General features: G+C 37.7%; 1 protein-coding gene across 2 annotated transcripts in view; it reads left to right on the forward strand.

Moving 5' to 3' along the window:
- The window catches only part of CPNE4 (copine 4), a 226561-nt gene that overhangs the window by 172100 nt on the left and 38309 nt on the right, over positions 1-16152 (forward strand). For both annotated transcript variants that reach the window (XM_021531234.3, XM_031503894.2), the window contains 4 exons: positions 388-486; positions 9307-9393; positions 9962-10021; positions 15344-15477. In XM_021531234.3, coding sequence (XP_021386909.1) covers positions 388-486; positions 9307-9393; positions 9962-10021; positions 15344-15477 — 380 coding nt within the window. The remainder of the gene's footprint in view (positions 1-387; positions 487-9306; positions 9394-9961; positions 10022-15343; positions 15478-16152) is intronic.

Raw genomic sequence — 16152 nt, forward strand, 5'->3', positions numbered from 1 at the left:
TTCAAAGCCATTTCAAAAAATGATGTCTGTAACTATTGTCTCACCTTCGCTGACTGTAAAAATGAGAAAAGTAATGTTTGCCCAAGGCAAACAGGGTTTTGAATATTAACTTGTATTTGTAAAATACATCAACAAGGTAAGTTGGGACACCATTTAACCATGAATATGCAAATACACATAATCCTGTATTTTCACACCTAGCAAAATGATGCAGACAAGAAATCCTTTCCTTCTGAAATATATGCTTCATTAGGCAAACTCCATGACACAGAACTATCAGCAGCAAGCTGTGTTGAGATTCCACTTGTCATTTTATTTTGATCAGAACAAGAATTTCTGTCAGAAGAAAAATGTGCTGCTTTGTTCTTTTCCCCTTTGTCTCCCCAGTGCATAGTTTGGGACTGGGATTCCAATGGAAAGCATGACTTCATCGGAGAATTTAGCTCAACTTTCAAGGAAATGCGAGGAGCTATGGAGGGGAGACAGGTAAGTGGAAACCACCTGAGCAATCTCAATATGTAATCTTTGTAGAGCAGAGTTCCCCAGACAATCCTGACAATCCTGCCATAAAGAAGGTGGCATTGCCTCATCATTTCCCAGAACTTAGTTATGTTGATCACTCCCAGAGGTTTTACTGTTACCTGGATGCAGTAATCTGAAAATATAAAAGAGCATTTGTTCCTGTACATTCATGCCTGAAATACTTGAGGTTTTTTTCCTAGTTCCCATTCCACAGACATTCCTTTCTGCTAAGATTTATTTCCTTTGAGTCCAAGCACATGGTTTCCATGAGGTGCTGTGCTGCAAAGCAGATCCCCATTCTGGCTACTCAAAGCATTTCCCTGCTCACCTAAAGGCCTTTATTGGGTCATGCTCCATCTTTCTCATTTTCTCATGTACTGCATTCATTGCTGCCAGCTTTAACTAGACCCCATCATGACAAACCTGATTGGTTTTTCTAAGTATTTCATGATTTACAGCCCTCAGGGAAAATTAAATTGTTAGCTTATCAATAATTTCACTGTTTTATGTTATCTGTATATTTTCAAATTGCAATTGATAGTAATTACTTAATATGATAAGTGATTTGGCATATCTAATTCCAGAAATTGTCATTTTTTTATTATTACTTACTTATAAATGTGTTAGCTTTGATAAATTCTCTGAAGGGGAGTCAAAAATGTTGATCCTGCAGATAATTTATATTCATTGTTCCACTGTTGTTGCAATCTCAATATATATATCATGTGCTAGTTAAAATCTAACACAAAGTCAGAAGGTGTCTGATAAGCAGTCAGTCTATGCCATAGTCAAGAAACATTTATGCTTTTCTAGATATTTTCTGTTGAAGTTCTTATAATACACTAAAGTTTGGCAAATGCTGCTCACGTGTAAAATATTGCTGGTATGTATCAGTCATATATTCATCCATTATAAATAACTTCTGAACACAACCTGAGTGTAAGTGAAACCTGTTTTCCCTCTCAAATCAAGTCAGAGGATCAAAACTTTTATCAAATAAAATTTGAGTGGAAAAAAGGAGATAAACAAATCCCAGAATGAATAACATTAACAAAACCAGTGATGTGACAACACTCCAAATTTGTATACAAATACCTGTGTCTTAGGGAGGGACAGTGTGAGGGAGGTAAAGGGAGTGTATTTTCAATGTAAATGTCTTAAAACCACATCATGGTCCTTCCCAGGAGACAGCTTGTTGGCCAAAACAAGAGCCTTGTAGTCCAGAATGCCAGGAATGGCTCTGTGGGATAAAAGATGTATTCTTTATTATGATGGAGAAATATACTTTTTTTCATCCTCAGCTAGCAAAAAGAATGATTACTCTTTCAGAGTAGTTAATGCAGCCATTTGTCAGTTCTTGTTCTAGGTTGTCACTACAGTATCATCACAGTGCTGTCCCAAAATGTTTTAGTTTTGCCCTATGGTTTAGTGCCTGAATCTTACTCTTGCTATGGGCCTGCCATTTGCCATTCTGCAGGTTCTTTCACCTTAACCTTTTATCTGCAATCTTCCTCCACCCTAGGAATGATGCCTTTTTTTCTTCCTTGTTCCTCTCATTCTGTTAAGTTATTCTGTGGGCTTGCATCTGCAAAGCCCTGTTGTTGGTATAACTAGTTGTCATGGGACACAGTTACCACCAAGGTGGGAATCAGTTTCATTTCTCCTCTTTTCTAATCTTTGTTTTGTAGCCTATTCTAGAGGAAAACAAGGCTGAGTGGATAAGATAGTAAGTGTTAGTCATTTAAGTGGCTGATAAATAGTGGTCCAAAAAATATAAATGCACATGCTAGATGGCTCTTGCCCCGATGAAATCAGGGTTTGGTGAACACAATAGAGAAGAACAAGCAGTAGGAGTTTGAGCAGGTCCTGCTGCAGATGATGTACTTACGGAAAACAACACTGTGATCACAGGTTGTACAGGAGAGGTCAGTCATGTGGGAAGCCACTTCACTTGGCTGGAGCCAGAATGCAATTTCCCTTTCACTCTCTCCCTGTCCCTCCCTCATCCTATCTCATTTTTTTCTATTCTGTAGAAAGAACTATTGCTGCTAAAGGCAATATTGCATTGTCTGTGGACCCCATAAAAACATCTTAGTGCATAGTTTATGTCAACATCCTTTGGGCAACACTAAGTAATGTGATTATCAGTTGTCAGTTCTCTTCCTTAGTTTCAACCTCCCTAAAGAAAAAGCATGCACTGTGGAGTGTTTACTTTCAATAAAGAGGCTTCAGTGCACCTTGAGGAAATTATAGAGAAGGAAGGTGTTTTGCCTTCAAGTAGATGTGTTGCTAGCTATTTCTGATAAGGAAGGTCTTATCAAAGAAATGTAATTATATGTGGGTGCGTAGATGAGTAGGTTAAACATAGTTCTTTGTTCCTAGAAGAGACCCTTTCATAGCCTCAGACCAGAAAATATTGTTTTCCATGTAGTATTCCTTTCAGTCAGAGGAATAAAACTGCATCCTCCAGTCTCTGGTGCTAACATTATTTCACATTACATCACAACAGTGAGTGTCAAATGTCAAACATGAGGGCCAAAGCCTGTAACTTCATCTCAGGTGCTATGGAAGCCAGAGTAAAGAGTAGGGCTTAGGTCTGGCATCCCTATTTGAGTTGCTAAGGAGATGCAGTGAAGCTTCTTATTTTGGTTATATTTTCTTTTGTAAAGTAGACTTTACAGCCAGCTACAGTACATTGCTATAGTTCTGTCAAAAGATAATCAAGTGATTGTCAGCCAGGGTTTTTCACTTTCCCAGGAAGCTGGAGAGAATTGGAAGGAACATTCATCATTGATAGGGGATCCAAGAACTCTGATTAAGCTTCAGCTGCAAATCTGTGTGGTTTTAAAGGAGGCTACACCAGTGCCACAGATCTCCATCTCTGCCCATCAGCAATGTCTGTATTGGCTGGAATCAGCAGCACAAGTTGTCACAGATGCATTAAGCAATGAGAGTGGGAGTACCACAGCTTGTGCTGGTGAGCAGGATGGACTGTGTGGTATCTATGAGCTGCTAGTGCTTCTCACCATTCCACCAGCTCACCTCATCTCTGGAGGGGCTGACAATGGTGTTGAAGTTGCCTTTTAATTGTACATAGTTCATCCTTCAGAAAGCACAGAGCATTCTGACCCATTCTTCAACCTCCTCCTCTAAAAGTAAAGATATTTTTGTCTTGTAGCCAATCTATCAACTGCTACAGAACTGCTTGAGATGGACAGAATGGATATGTGTCACTTGCTTACTTACAGGAGCCAGTGATGCTTTTAAAACTGTTCCATCCCTAGTCTGTGTACTGATTATCCCCAGTTTTGAATGACAGCCTCTGATGAGCTTACTGGTGTGCCTTGGCTGTGAGATTTCTCAGAAATGTGTGTCTGAGACCAGGCTTCATTTAGATAAATGTTGTGAATTCTGAGTGGTTGAACCAGTACTGTGTGAAGAGAAAATATCTTTCCTGAATGAGATCACTTGTTTTGATCAGAAATGACATAAGCTGTTTATGAATTTCTTTTCTAAATGTGGCATGTCTTGGGTGAGATTTACAAATCTTGAATTGCAACTCCTTCAGAGTGTTAGGTGTTCTCCATGGCTGAGGGGACTGAATTCTGGGAAAACTTGCTGGTCTTCTGTTTTAAGAAGCTTTTCTGATCATGAACAACCTCAGGATAATAACTTTACGTGTTCCTGTTCCATCAAAATTACATTATGGTTATAGGCTTTTATGTTCTGACAGCTAGCCTGCTTTCATACTGACCACCAATAAAAAATGGCACAAAGACATCCTCTTGTTCAAGTGCACATCTTAAATAGCCCTTGCATGAACCATGGTTTAATGGTGAAATTGGTGGTGCTGGCTTAGCAGTTGGACTCAATGATCTTAGAAGTCTTTTCCAACTTGTAATTCTGTAGTTTCATGATCTTCTATTAACACTTTCCACCATTCCAAACTTTATTATTTACTCTTTCACTTAATCTTGACACAAAAAAAAAACAAAACAAAAAAAAAAAAAAAAAAAGAAAAAACACAGTAAGAATAACTTTATCCTTATCTTTTCAAGTAATAAGTACTCTGAGTTTATTGTGTCTTAGGATTTCTTCCAAGAATACATATAATATATGTTTTTAGTATGTGTGTACAGTGGCGGTTTCTAAGGCATTCTAATATTAATTTATCAAGCATATTTAAACAGGACAACAAGAAGCTTGAGATTACATAAATGGAAATGCTATTAAAGCTTATCATAGTTGAAAGGAGAAATCCTCTACTGATGAGAAAAAAAAATCACTTTTTTGGGTTTTTTTAATCAAGGCAATAAAGCCAGGGGGATTTGAGAGGAAAAAAAGGCAGAGAAATCACCTGGATCCCCATGCAGCAGAGGAGTTACATAAGGGAAAAATCTGTTCTTGTATTACATAAAAAGTGGACACGTGTGCATTTGCACACACACAAAAGGAAAGAGGAGGAAGAAACCCTGTTGTATTTCTCATCTCCACTGACATTCCCACAAGTTCAGGGTATTATTAGGGAGGGCTTTTCCATCTAGTAGCTCTTCAGATGACTCTGCACCATGAGACATTTAAGCTCTTGGTAATGGGCCAAGGTGTTATTGACACCTGTGGACAATTCCAGTTTTATCAGGAGACAGCCCAGGACTGTCTGCAACATCAGCAGCTGCTGCTGGCCACAGACAGGGCAGCAGAGGGTGCAGCCACACCAGGCACTTGCCAAATCCCTGTGAGGAGGCAACCATTGGTACAGCCTCAGAAGCACAGGGGAGGCTGGAGGCTTAGCAGGGAAAACAAGAAATGCTTTAATTTCCACTTCGTTCTCCAGGGGCAAGTTTCCAGAGGAAACCTCTGCCAGTGATTAAAGGCAGGTGTTCTCTCTTGGTGGATGTATTTCTGGGACAGAAAGAGAAAAAAAATCACAAAACTATCCTGTCCTAGAGGGATGGCAGGAATAAAGCCACCTTTCATGTGGGCGGAGACTCAGTTCACATCAAAGTGGTTTGTTTATCTTGAGGCATCAGGAAGAGACAGCGCAGGATATAATGCTGCCTGCTATCGATTGGGGGTTTTGCCCCATCCATTAGACTGCAGTGCCTCCTTTGTCATTCTCAAACTGTGCGATTCATTGCAGCAGCTGAACAGGAAGGAAGAAGAGAGAAACAAAGTGCAGGCGAGGCAAGAGAGCATCTTACTGCCAACACAAGCTATGCCAAAAACATACAACAAGCAATGCAAGTTCTCTAGTCCTTTCCTCACAGGCCTACCCAATGTCCTGGTGTGCTAGCACTGTCCCAGAGAAAGCATCTGCTATCTGCTATTTGTCTTGCCTTGGAGTACATGAAACTCTCCTGACACCTTCAGTCCTTTCTCTGAATAGCTTGTGCCACATACTGTCCAAATTTTGTTTCTACAATGGTTGCTTTCATTTAGTCACCTCCACTTCCCTTTGCTGGCATATGGCAGAAGTGGTTGCATTATTTGCTTTTCTTTCTCTTCTGAAGGAGTAGGGCTGTTTGGAAAGACAGTATCCTTCAGTGCAGAGTAACATCTCCCACTGTGGGATCCGTGTCTCCTCATCACAGGCACAAGAGTGTTGGGACCTTCCAAGTGTCAGCATTAGTTCACTGAGTCTCATTGGAAAATAGCTGAATGGAGTTTGTTCAGAAATTCTCCACACAGTGGTTTAAATTTAAGCATATAAAAGAAACACCAGCACAGTATAGTCTTGGGAGTCCATTGCCAACATTTGCAACATTACTTAAATTAACAGTATATAATTTAAAACCAGGTTGCTTTCTGTTTCAGATTCTCTGTGTTGTTTGATAGGGAAAGAGCTTGCACAGCCCAGAGCTGACAGGCATTCAGAGGAAATGCTAAGTGACTTTCAGAATGACAAATCCAAACTTCACAATGTTTACCATTAGTGTCAGATTGCAGACTATTGCATTAGTTTCCTCTGAACTGAAAAGTTAATTTAAGAGCAAAAATGGATCAATAAAAACAATGTCAGATACTAAATCAATACTGGGAATGTAGGAACAGACTGGAAATTGAGGTTGGCCTCAACAGTGCTAGCAAAATATTTGAGAATTGTTTCTTGTTATTACTTACCTGCTTAGAGCTGTATTCTGAACTCTGTTCTCATTATAAAAGCTGGATAAACAGTAAGACCTGTATAGGGAATTTACTTCAAATGATGCTTGTTACATCTTTAGCTTCAACTGTGGGAATTGCCAAGGATCCAGAACTGGATAATGGTGGTTAAGTGAGGACTTAGCTTTGTGTAAAACAGTCTTACTGGCTTTTTTAAGCCTATGAACTGGGAAATGTCTTCTCTCTCCCCTCTTATTCCCTTTCCTTTGTTATACTATAATCAATTTGCACTTTAATAAGTGCAAAAGTGTTCTTTCCTTTTGTTTTCCTACTTTCTGTAAACTTTATATCCTTTGCTGTATTGTCCACAGAAGCCAATAATATTAGTGACTTGCACACAATATTTTAATGATATTTTAATACTTTAGGTAGTTACTGAGAATTGTTATCCATACATCTCAAAATGTTTTGCAAAGTAGGTGAACATTCATAATTGCATTTTATAGTTAGCAAAAGGAACCTGAAATATTCTTTTCTCTCTTGAAATTATGTTCTATGCCACATTGGTCTTTATTTACTATGAACTTCTTCCATAAAAACACCATGGAAATTTCTTTTTTCAGGCTTAAATAATCCTTTTCATAGGAAGAGAAATTATCTGCAGAGTATATGGCTTCGTATAGGTCAGGCCTTGTTTAAATATCCACATTATAAAAATATTCATGTTGGAGAATGCTAAAATTAAGGATGTTTACCTTGGATGTTCAGGGCAAAGCTACTGCACCTCTCCAGTGTACTTCAGTGTCAAAGGGAAGAATGCAAATCCTGTCTCCTATTTTTTCTTTCTATTTGACATATTACAGTTTATGTATGAAATACAGACATCATGATTTCTCTGTAGAAATGCTTTGAGTAAATGTGGAGACAACTGTGGTTTAAATCATTTTGCCTGACAGCAACCTATCAAGATTGGGCAGTACTTTTACCTTGCTTTCAGACCCAAATATGAGCTTATTGCACTCCAGGGTTGTGTTACAGAGCACTCTCTTGGCTGGGAGAGAAGGGATTTTATTTCTTGAGCCTGACTGCTTCTCTTGAGTAGAGAAAAAACATTTACGGAGGATTTCCCCTGAACATGAGGGCCTGTATCTGCCTGTCTTCTCAGTTGGAAAATTTGTTTCATAAGACAAATAAGTGAGCTGTAGGCTAGCTGGGAGAGCAAGCAGATGTTTTTTCCTGCAGTTGGAACAGTTCTTTTGTCTTTTCCTATTTTTCACTCTGTCACCCGTCTCCATTTCACAGTGATGAAGATACCCCTCCTCCCCTGTGCAGAAATGGTCTCATATTGCTCCAAAGCCATATGTTTTGACTTCCCTTTTTTTGATGTTTGACAAAGTCTCTAAATCTGGAATACTTCAGAGACACCCAAATAATTGCTGTTAGACACTGGTTTGAAGTTCAATGCAATTTCTGGGGCTGAGCACAAAGTAAAAATAGTTTTTGGTGCTTTAACACTTTGCTAAGACAAACCACATATGTACCTCACTGTGTTATAACACTCAAAGTATTCTACCTCAAAGTATTATAACACTTAGGCAGATTTTCATTGTAGGCAAAACACTGTAACACTTAAGGCATGTTTAATTTCAAAATGTCATCATAGAGATTTTTAGATAATCAATCATTCTGGTTCCTTTTGGAATTGTATTTCTTTCTGTTATCCAGCATCACATGTTTTGTCTCCACAGTTGCAAACAGCACCCTGAAGGGAAATACTCATGCTATTCACCATATTAACAGCATATTACAGATAAAAACCTGTATACACAAATGCCAATAGACAATTGCATGTACAAATGTACATTTTACTCCTGTAGTAAAGGCATGAATAATACCTGTTAACATTAGAGGTGAGGGTCTGAAAGCTTGGCCTTATCAGTCTGCCTAAAACTAGAGGATGGCAGAACATTTCAAGTCAAAATTATTAAGAACCTGGGAGATATGGTAAGAACAAGGAGATATATTTCAGTAACAAGGTAGGACTGTTGTGCTGTAAAATTGACTATTTGTTAATAAAACAATAAAATACAATTCAAAAAGGGATCTTAATATATTCTTAGGGATAAATTTCAAATATCATTAGTTAGCTGCATCTTTGTGAACATTTTACTGATTTTCTTAACTTTTTATTTTCCTATCAGACCTAAAGGGAAAGGGAGATGATTGCTGACCAAAATTTTTCTAATTATGAGTTTAATACAAAACTCAGTATTACTGTGACAACAGTTTTGTAGTTAATACAATGCATCAGGTTACTCTCTCCAGTATTTTCATTTGTATTAAGTTCCTTCTTCTTTTGTCCTCTTAAATGATATCAAAAGATCCTCAATCTTGCTTATGTAACACCTCAAACTACAAGACTGGAAGAAGACAACAAATTAATCTGGATGTCTCCCTCAGTGCCACAGCTACATGTATATGTTCAAAGACTGATGTTTGCCCTGGGCCTTTTTCTATTAACTATTCTCTGCATAGTTAACAGTTTTCATTTTTTTCCTCTCTGTGCACCACTATCTGTAATGATTTAGTCAACTGTGGAAATTGGGCAGTGAAGTTTATGATAATTATTCAATCTGTACATAATTTTTCCTGCAAAGAATGACTGCTATTTTTTTTTTACAGGTACAATGGGAATGCATCAACCCCAAGTACAAAGCAAAGAAGAAGAACTACAAGAACTCAGGCATTGTCATCCTTAACCAATGCAAGGTAAATATATGTTTTGCTCTTTGACAATTTCTTCACTAAGCTCTCAGTGATATATTTTAATGGTGCTTGGAACAAAGTGGAACTGCCTGTAGAATAGCCGAGGAAACTATTCCCTACAAAAAGTAAAGGCAAGGACGTGAATCTCAAAAGCAAGTTGATGGTCCTCAACTCTTGTTTCATTTCTCTTGCCCTGTTCCTGCTCTTGAAGAATGGAAAAGACAATACTAAACTCTAACACCTAAATACTGTCCAACTTTGTTTGTATCCCTTGTAATACTTCCATAATATCTACAACATTGCTCTTGTTACTCTTAAACAAACTGCAAATTTTCCTCTGACTTCCCACTGAGATGTTGGTTCTGCTTTTTTGTTTTCCTTTCTGTAGGTTTAGAATTTTGATTTTTCTGTTTATAGTTTTGTTTCTGTCTCAAACTGTATTTAATGATTCTTCCTTTATCTTATTTTCAGTTGGTCCCTCTCCTCCTTCCAATTTATCCTTTTTTCAGGCAATTCTCATATGTTTTGTCAGTACATAGCTAAGTTGAATGTCTTGCTTTCTTGTCTGCAGATACACAAGATGCATTCTTTCTTAGATTATATCATGGGAGGCTGCCAAATACAGTTTACAGTAAGTGTCTTACTTCTCTAACTTGTTTTGAAGAAAAGGAATCCCCTTAGATACCAATACATTACTTTCAGAGAAATGATTCTTACTTGCCATTCCTTGGTAAATTATTAAGTTATTCTTGCAAAATGTATTGAGCCTTCCTTTCCAGAATGAGTCCTTTGTAAAAGCAAGTTGTTTCCCCTGAAACAGTGCCATACTGAAAGTATCACACACAGAGATCCAGCCAAGGACTTTTCTCTGCCAGCCTGGGGTAAATGCTGGTGTTTCATATTTCAGCTAGAGCTACCAAGTAAGATGGCACTACAGGGGGACACAGTTCTAATTTAGAGTGTACTCACAAGCTATTCAGTTCAAGGAACAGGGTGTGAAAAGATTTGCAGGGCTTTTCTTATATAGAAATACAGCTTTTTGTATTTCCATTTAATAGAAACATTTAATAATGTGTGGGTTTGATCTTTTTTTGTATCATGTATTTAAAAATTTATATACTTAATATAATATGATATATCAGTTTCTCCCATAGCATAGGAATACGGATTGTGGCTCAGTTCCAATCTGGTTTATGTGATTTCTAATTTATGCCTGCTAAAGGCCTAAAATCTAATGCAGAAAGGTAATATTCTTCTTCTGGAGATATTTTCTTTTCCTATAGCATCCTGCCTTATTTCTGTTCCCACATATAAAGTAGCAGACATTGGATGCTGCTGACATGTTCCATTTCACATTTTCCATCTTCCCAAAAAGATTTGATAACAAAAGAAAGATTTTTTTAATATTACCCAAAAGTTCTAGGAGCAGCTACAGACAGTTGTGGATTGCCTTCTTGTGTACAAATCAGCTTTTTGAAGTGTTAAACATGGACTATGCCCATACTCATTACAAACTCATTGGATAACACCCAGAAATGAGGACTCTGTTTTGGTTTTGAAGGAAATACCTTTTGCAGTGGACAAAGATCTTCATAATTGTCTTTTTTCATGTAAAGCATACTGTGTAATTACTTCTATGCCTTACCTTGCTACTTCTTTTTTATCCCCACGTACCAGCAATGCACAATTCTCCTTCAAGTCTGAAACTTGGCAGTCACTGGAAACCCCTTTAATTTACCTTTTCTGACATTTCCTCCCTAAAATATGCCTGGAAGAATTTTGTTACCAAATGTATTCAAGTTGGCTATCAGAAAGACATTAATGCCTTCATGTTATATTTGAAAGCCTTTTCTAATAAGGGAATGTGGTTAGGCACGTGCAAAGATAAGTTAATATGTATTTCCCACAACTCCAGCTCAAGAACTCTGCCACCATTAGAAAGTATCTAGGGATTTACATATTAAGTTACAGCTTTTCAAGCTCTGATTCTTCATAACTGTTTTCCAATGGGAGTGCAAGTTCTTAGAGCAAAGAAGGGTTATGGCAATTTGCTTGCCTTTTGTTTACTTGTCAAGGTTTCCTACTAGTAGGCTGTGAAACACAAGTTTGAAAGTGGTAGGGCAATTGGGTTAAAGTGGGTAATGGCTTCTACTGTGTTTTAATGTAGTTCATTTTACTAAAATGAAACAAAAAATGGGTTACAGAAAACTTCAGTAAGCTCATTTTCAAGGGTGGGCAATGAGGACATAAAGGAAATGGAAGATTTGTTACACTGTCAGCCACAGAGATCCCTGCATTACTGTTGTCCTTAATGGTGAATCCACAGTATTGTGTAAGCTCATCACTATCAATTTTCAACATGCAAGGACCCAGGGTGAGCCATTGTGACATCTCTGTACCTATGGCTCTCTGCATGCAGGACCCAGTGGCTCTACTCAACATCATCACAGAATGGTTCTCCACATGTTTTCCTCCACTCTTCTTCCAGCAGTCCTCAGCACAGACTGGTTGTGAGATGTACTGTTGTGTTCCAAAATTAATTCTCCAGTGGTCACTGAAACAAAAGGATGCAGCCTGCTGGGGAGATATTCCATTCTCTCTTGCTTTCTGCATGCATCATATAATCTCCTCTTCACATAGTCCTAATCTGATTAATTCAGACCACTGTATCGGAGCAGGCCTATTTCTTGGACTTTCCCAGATTTCCATTTTTTCTAACTTTAGTGGTTTTGGGATTGTTTGAAACTCTCCTGATACATGTATTGTTGTTGTCATTGTCCTAATATTAATGACGTTTTTGTTGAGCTCCTGCTGTGTACAGGCAGTATGATACAACTGTGATTTGAAAGGGCACTTGCTGAGGGAGGGAAACTGGGATGCTAGGCACACGTTTGATAACAAAAAGCTGTAGTGTGATGTACCTGCTAATTTAAGGCACTAATGGAAGCCTTGGTAACATCATGCTGTGTGTTCTTTGTATCTTCATTGTAGAAACATGGTTTGTAGTTAGAAAGAATGTCTTGGAAAAATGAAAGTAAACTTTTCCTTCACTTAACAACCAGTTATTAAGAAGCTTTCATCTATAAAGATCAATAGTACTGATTCCAGCCCTCTATTTTTATGCCCAGCTTATTGCCAAACACTGTATCTCTTATCAGATTGTGTACACTGCTGCAGAAGAAGTGTTCAGAGGTTGGCAGTGCAAATGGGTCTGTAGTCAGAAGACATTTTCATCACTTCAGGATGTACAGCAGAAAGGATGTGTAACATGCATAAAAGGAGCTGTAATAGAAAGATATATTGGACAGATACTCTCTCAGGCAGGTCACGGTGTTGGGCAGCCTGATTTGTTGCTGACAGATATAGCAGGAGGTCCCAGCTCTGTAGGATGTTTTGAGTGTAGTGAAAATCACCCTTTTACAAGTGTGAGGATAAAAAAAGAAGCTAGTACTGAGTGTAGTTATTGCTCTGTTATGCTCTTATTTAGCTGAGGGAAGATGACACTGGACACTGGATGACACTTCGACACTGGAACTGATACATTTAAAGATAAGCTGATAAAATCAAATGCACGTATGATAAGAAAGATTCCTACTTTGCTGCCCAAAAGATAAGCACAATTGTGATATTAACATAACTTTTGTCATGTATTAATTTATTTTTACAAATCCTTATCCAATGTATTTGCACAAGACCTTGGTTCTGCTGGGTAATGCTAAAGGAGCAGAGCTCTGCGTTGTTATTTTGGAATCGTGGCAATTTACAGCGGTCATCTTTTTTGTAAGTCCTCCCTGTGGAAGTCAAGCAGAGATTTGGATCAAATTCAAGAAGCATGCTGCATCCAAGTACAAATATTCATAAATTCTTCATCATAGGAAATTAGGATATTTTTTTACTTTTCAGCAGACCTCTTCTGCAAGGACCATTTCCAAAAGGAAGCTTGTTTCAGGAAGTTGGTTTTTTTTTTTGCTTTCCCAAACACTAGCCACAAGCTTTTTTCCAAGCTCATGAAACTCACTGCTTATTCGTACTCCATATTCTTGATTTAATTTCCAAAGCAGTTAGCCATAAAGGGAGACTTGTCCAGATCTGTCTGAGGTGTCACTAAAGTCTTGTTAATGTGTCTTAGTGCTTTGGGATTGTCAGTAAAAACACCCACTTTAAACAATTTTACAGGAATCCCCTTTGCTTCCCTATCATACAGTGGCATTTTTGTGCCTTCTGTAATCAAATTTATGTTGAATTACTATCAGAGAAAATATACTTATTTTTAAGAAAATATGCATACATTGAATAAGATTTTTTTTACAAATAACTTTCCCAAAACTAAGCTAGTCCATACAAGCATCCATGGATTTCTCTTGGCTTTCACAAGCCTCTAGTGTTGCTTTCTTTCTCAGTTTAATATGTGCAGTGTTTCCTCAGTTATGTGCCCTCACAAGTGAAGTCATGAGAGGTTCTCAGTTGATTTATTCAAGTTAAATCCAGATATCATTTTTGGAAAAAGATCTATGAAACTCAGTGCTTCAGTGCCTGAACTGTGAGTAGGAAGCAGAGGTGAAAGATTACTCTTACTTGCAAGCCAAAAAGCTCATCTCTCTCCTGACTGAATGTGGTGAGATGCCAGAGGTTCATGCATGATCAAGGCAAAGAAGGAATTTCCAAGCCTACTAGGGGTTAGTTTCTTCAGCTAAGATAGAGATGAAAAATCACAGTGGAGGAAAGCCATGTTGGGTTGACCTAGTATGATACTTCTCTTTAAATTTTTAGCAACAAAAATAAGTTTCAGAAGGGCTGTGTATATTTTTTTTTAAGGAAGCATGAAAATGTCATGTTTCATTTTCATTTTGAAGCTGCATAAATAGTGTTCCCTGTGCCAAGCAGAGGCTGCAGCTGGGGAAGCTGAACATTTGCAAAAACAAGCTGTGCCTTCAGAGTTCTTTTTGCAGCCTTTAGCAAGACCCTTTCTTACCTTTCAGCTACTCTGTAAAACTGAAATCTGAACTTGCTGCATTTGTCTATTGAATATTCAGGTGTAGTGGGTTTTTTAGAGAAATGGGTTATTGGACACATGGATGTTTTATAAATGGCTTTGTTCCCTCTGTAAGACCCTTGGGATTCTTGTTCCTTCTTTTAGAAATTCCTATAAAGCAGCATTCATCAGAGGATTTTCTGATCCATAAGAAAGGAAGATGCATGCCAGAGCCTACCTTCAGTGAGAAATATAAAGAGTATTTTAGAAGGGAGAAATTAATTTTAAGATGATTCATTAATACTTGCTTTTTTTCATTGCTACCCACAATCTTCTCTAAGGTCTTACAAAAACAACAACAAAAAATCTTCACAGGATTCAAGCTTTATTTTTTACCCTGCAGCTCATGTTTAAGCTTGCTATCAATTGTGAAATTGGGAGGGTTAATTTTTAATGCTTAGATGTTTTGAAGAGAAAAAATACCAGACAAGCAATATCTACTACTACAGCCACAGTAACAATTAAAATAGCTAAGAAATGTCCCTAATTGGAATTCTACTATATAGTTTTAGTAGGACTTGTAACTCTCTACAGACTTTTTTACTGCAAAGCTTTTATGTCCTGAATGTTACCTGAGCTGTAATAATTTAATTAAATATGAGAACCTGGAGATAGTTAATTTGATTCATTTGTATTAGAACATAATTTTCCCCATAGAATAGCAATGCAGGTAATTTTTTACCTAATTATGCCATTTTAGTTTTATTACCTCTTATTTTATAAACTGTCATTTGCTTTATATATATATTTACCAGTACAATCCTAATTCCAATTTGATTAAGTACGCTGTAAAATGACCTTTGCTGTGAGCCCGCTGTCTCTTTGCTGCAGCAGATTATTTCTGGTAAAGATATATAGTTGATGTAGGTGTGTTTATGCTCAGAAGAGCTCTGCAGCACATTGACTTCTCTTCTTTTCCAGGTAGCTATAGATTTCACTGCATCGAACGGCGACCCCAGGAACAGCTGCTCGCTGCACTACATCCACCCCTATCAGCCCAATGAGTACCTGAAAGCTTTGGTGGCTGTTGGGGAGATTTGCCAAGACTATGACAGGTAAATAACCACGCTGGATTACAGAGTTGTCTTTAGAAAGTGTTTTCACAGTGTGAAATTAATGACTGCCTGTGGCTGGCTACAGAGGCTCCCTGTTTAGGCACTTATGAAGAATGACAGAAAGATTAGTCTACCTTAACCTGCTTTTGAGTGTGACACTGGGTTTAGATTAGTTTCATGATAAAGAAAGTCACAATTCTTGGCTGATTTGTGTGTTCAGTTTTTGGTCTGTAGTCCATGTTAAAATTACATGTTAGAGTGGATTTTTCATGTGTTCAAGATTAACAACTTGGAGCCAGTTTTGCAGATACTGGCAGCTTCCTTTCTGATACACTTGGGAGTGTGTGCCCTAGTCTACTGAAAAGTATTCCTGAGACATTGACTTTGAAGCTGAATTTTTAGTTGCCTAAACTGCTTATTGATGATGTCTATTTTTTGAAGTAAGCTCATGGTCTTTTTCAGTGTTCTCTTGGCCTGTCAAACACTGCACTCTCCTCTAAAATAAATGTTGAAAGGTAGTGTGTGTACACAACATGCCTTTAAATAAATAAACCAATGCAAGTAATTGGACCAAATATGCTTTGATTACATTATGTACTTCTGTTGCTTCCAAATAGGCTGCCTGCTTCTATTATATTAATTGCCCATTATTAATTTAATTACCAAATGCATTTC

The sequence above is a fragment of the Lonchura striata genome, chromosome 1 (genome assembly GCF_046129695.1).
Source record: "Lonchura striata isolate bLonStr1 chromosome 1, bLonStr1.mat, whole genome shotgun sequence".
Taxonomy (NCBI): Eukaryota; Metazoa; Chordata; class Aves; order Passeriformes; family Estrildidae; genus Lonchura; species Lonchura striata.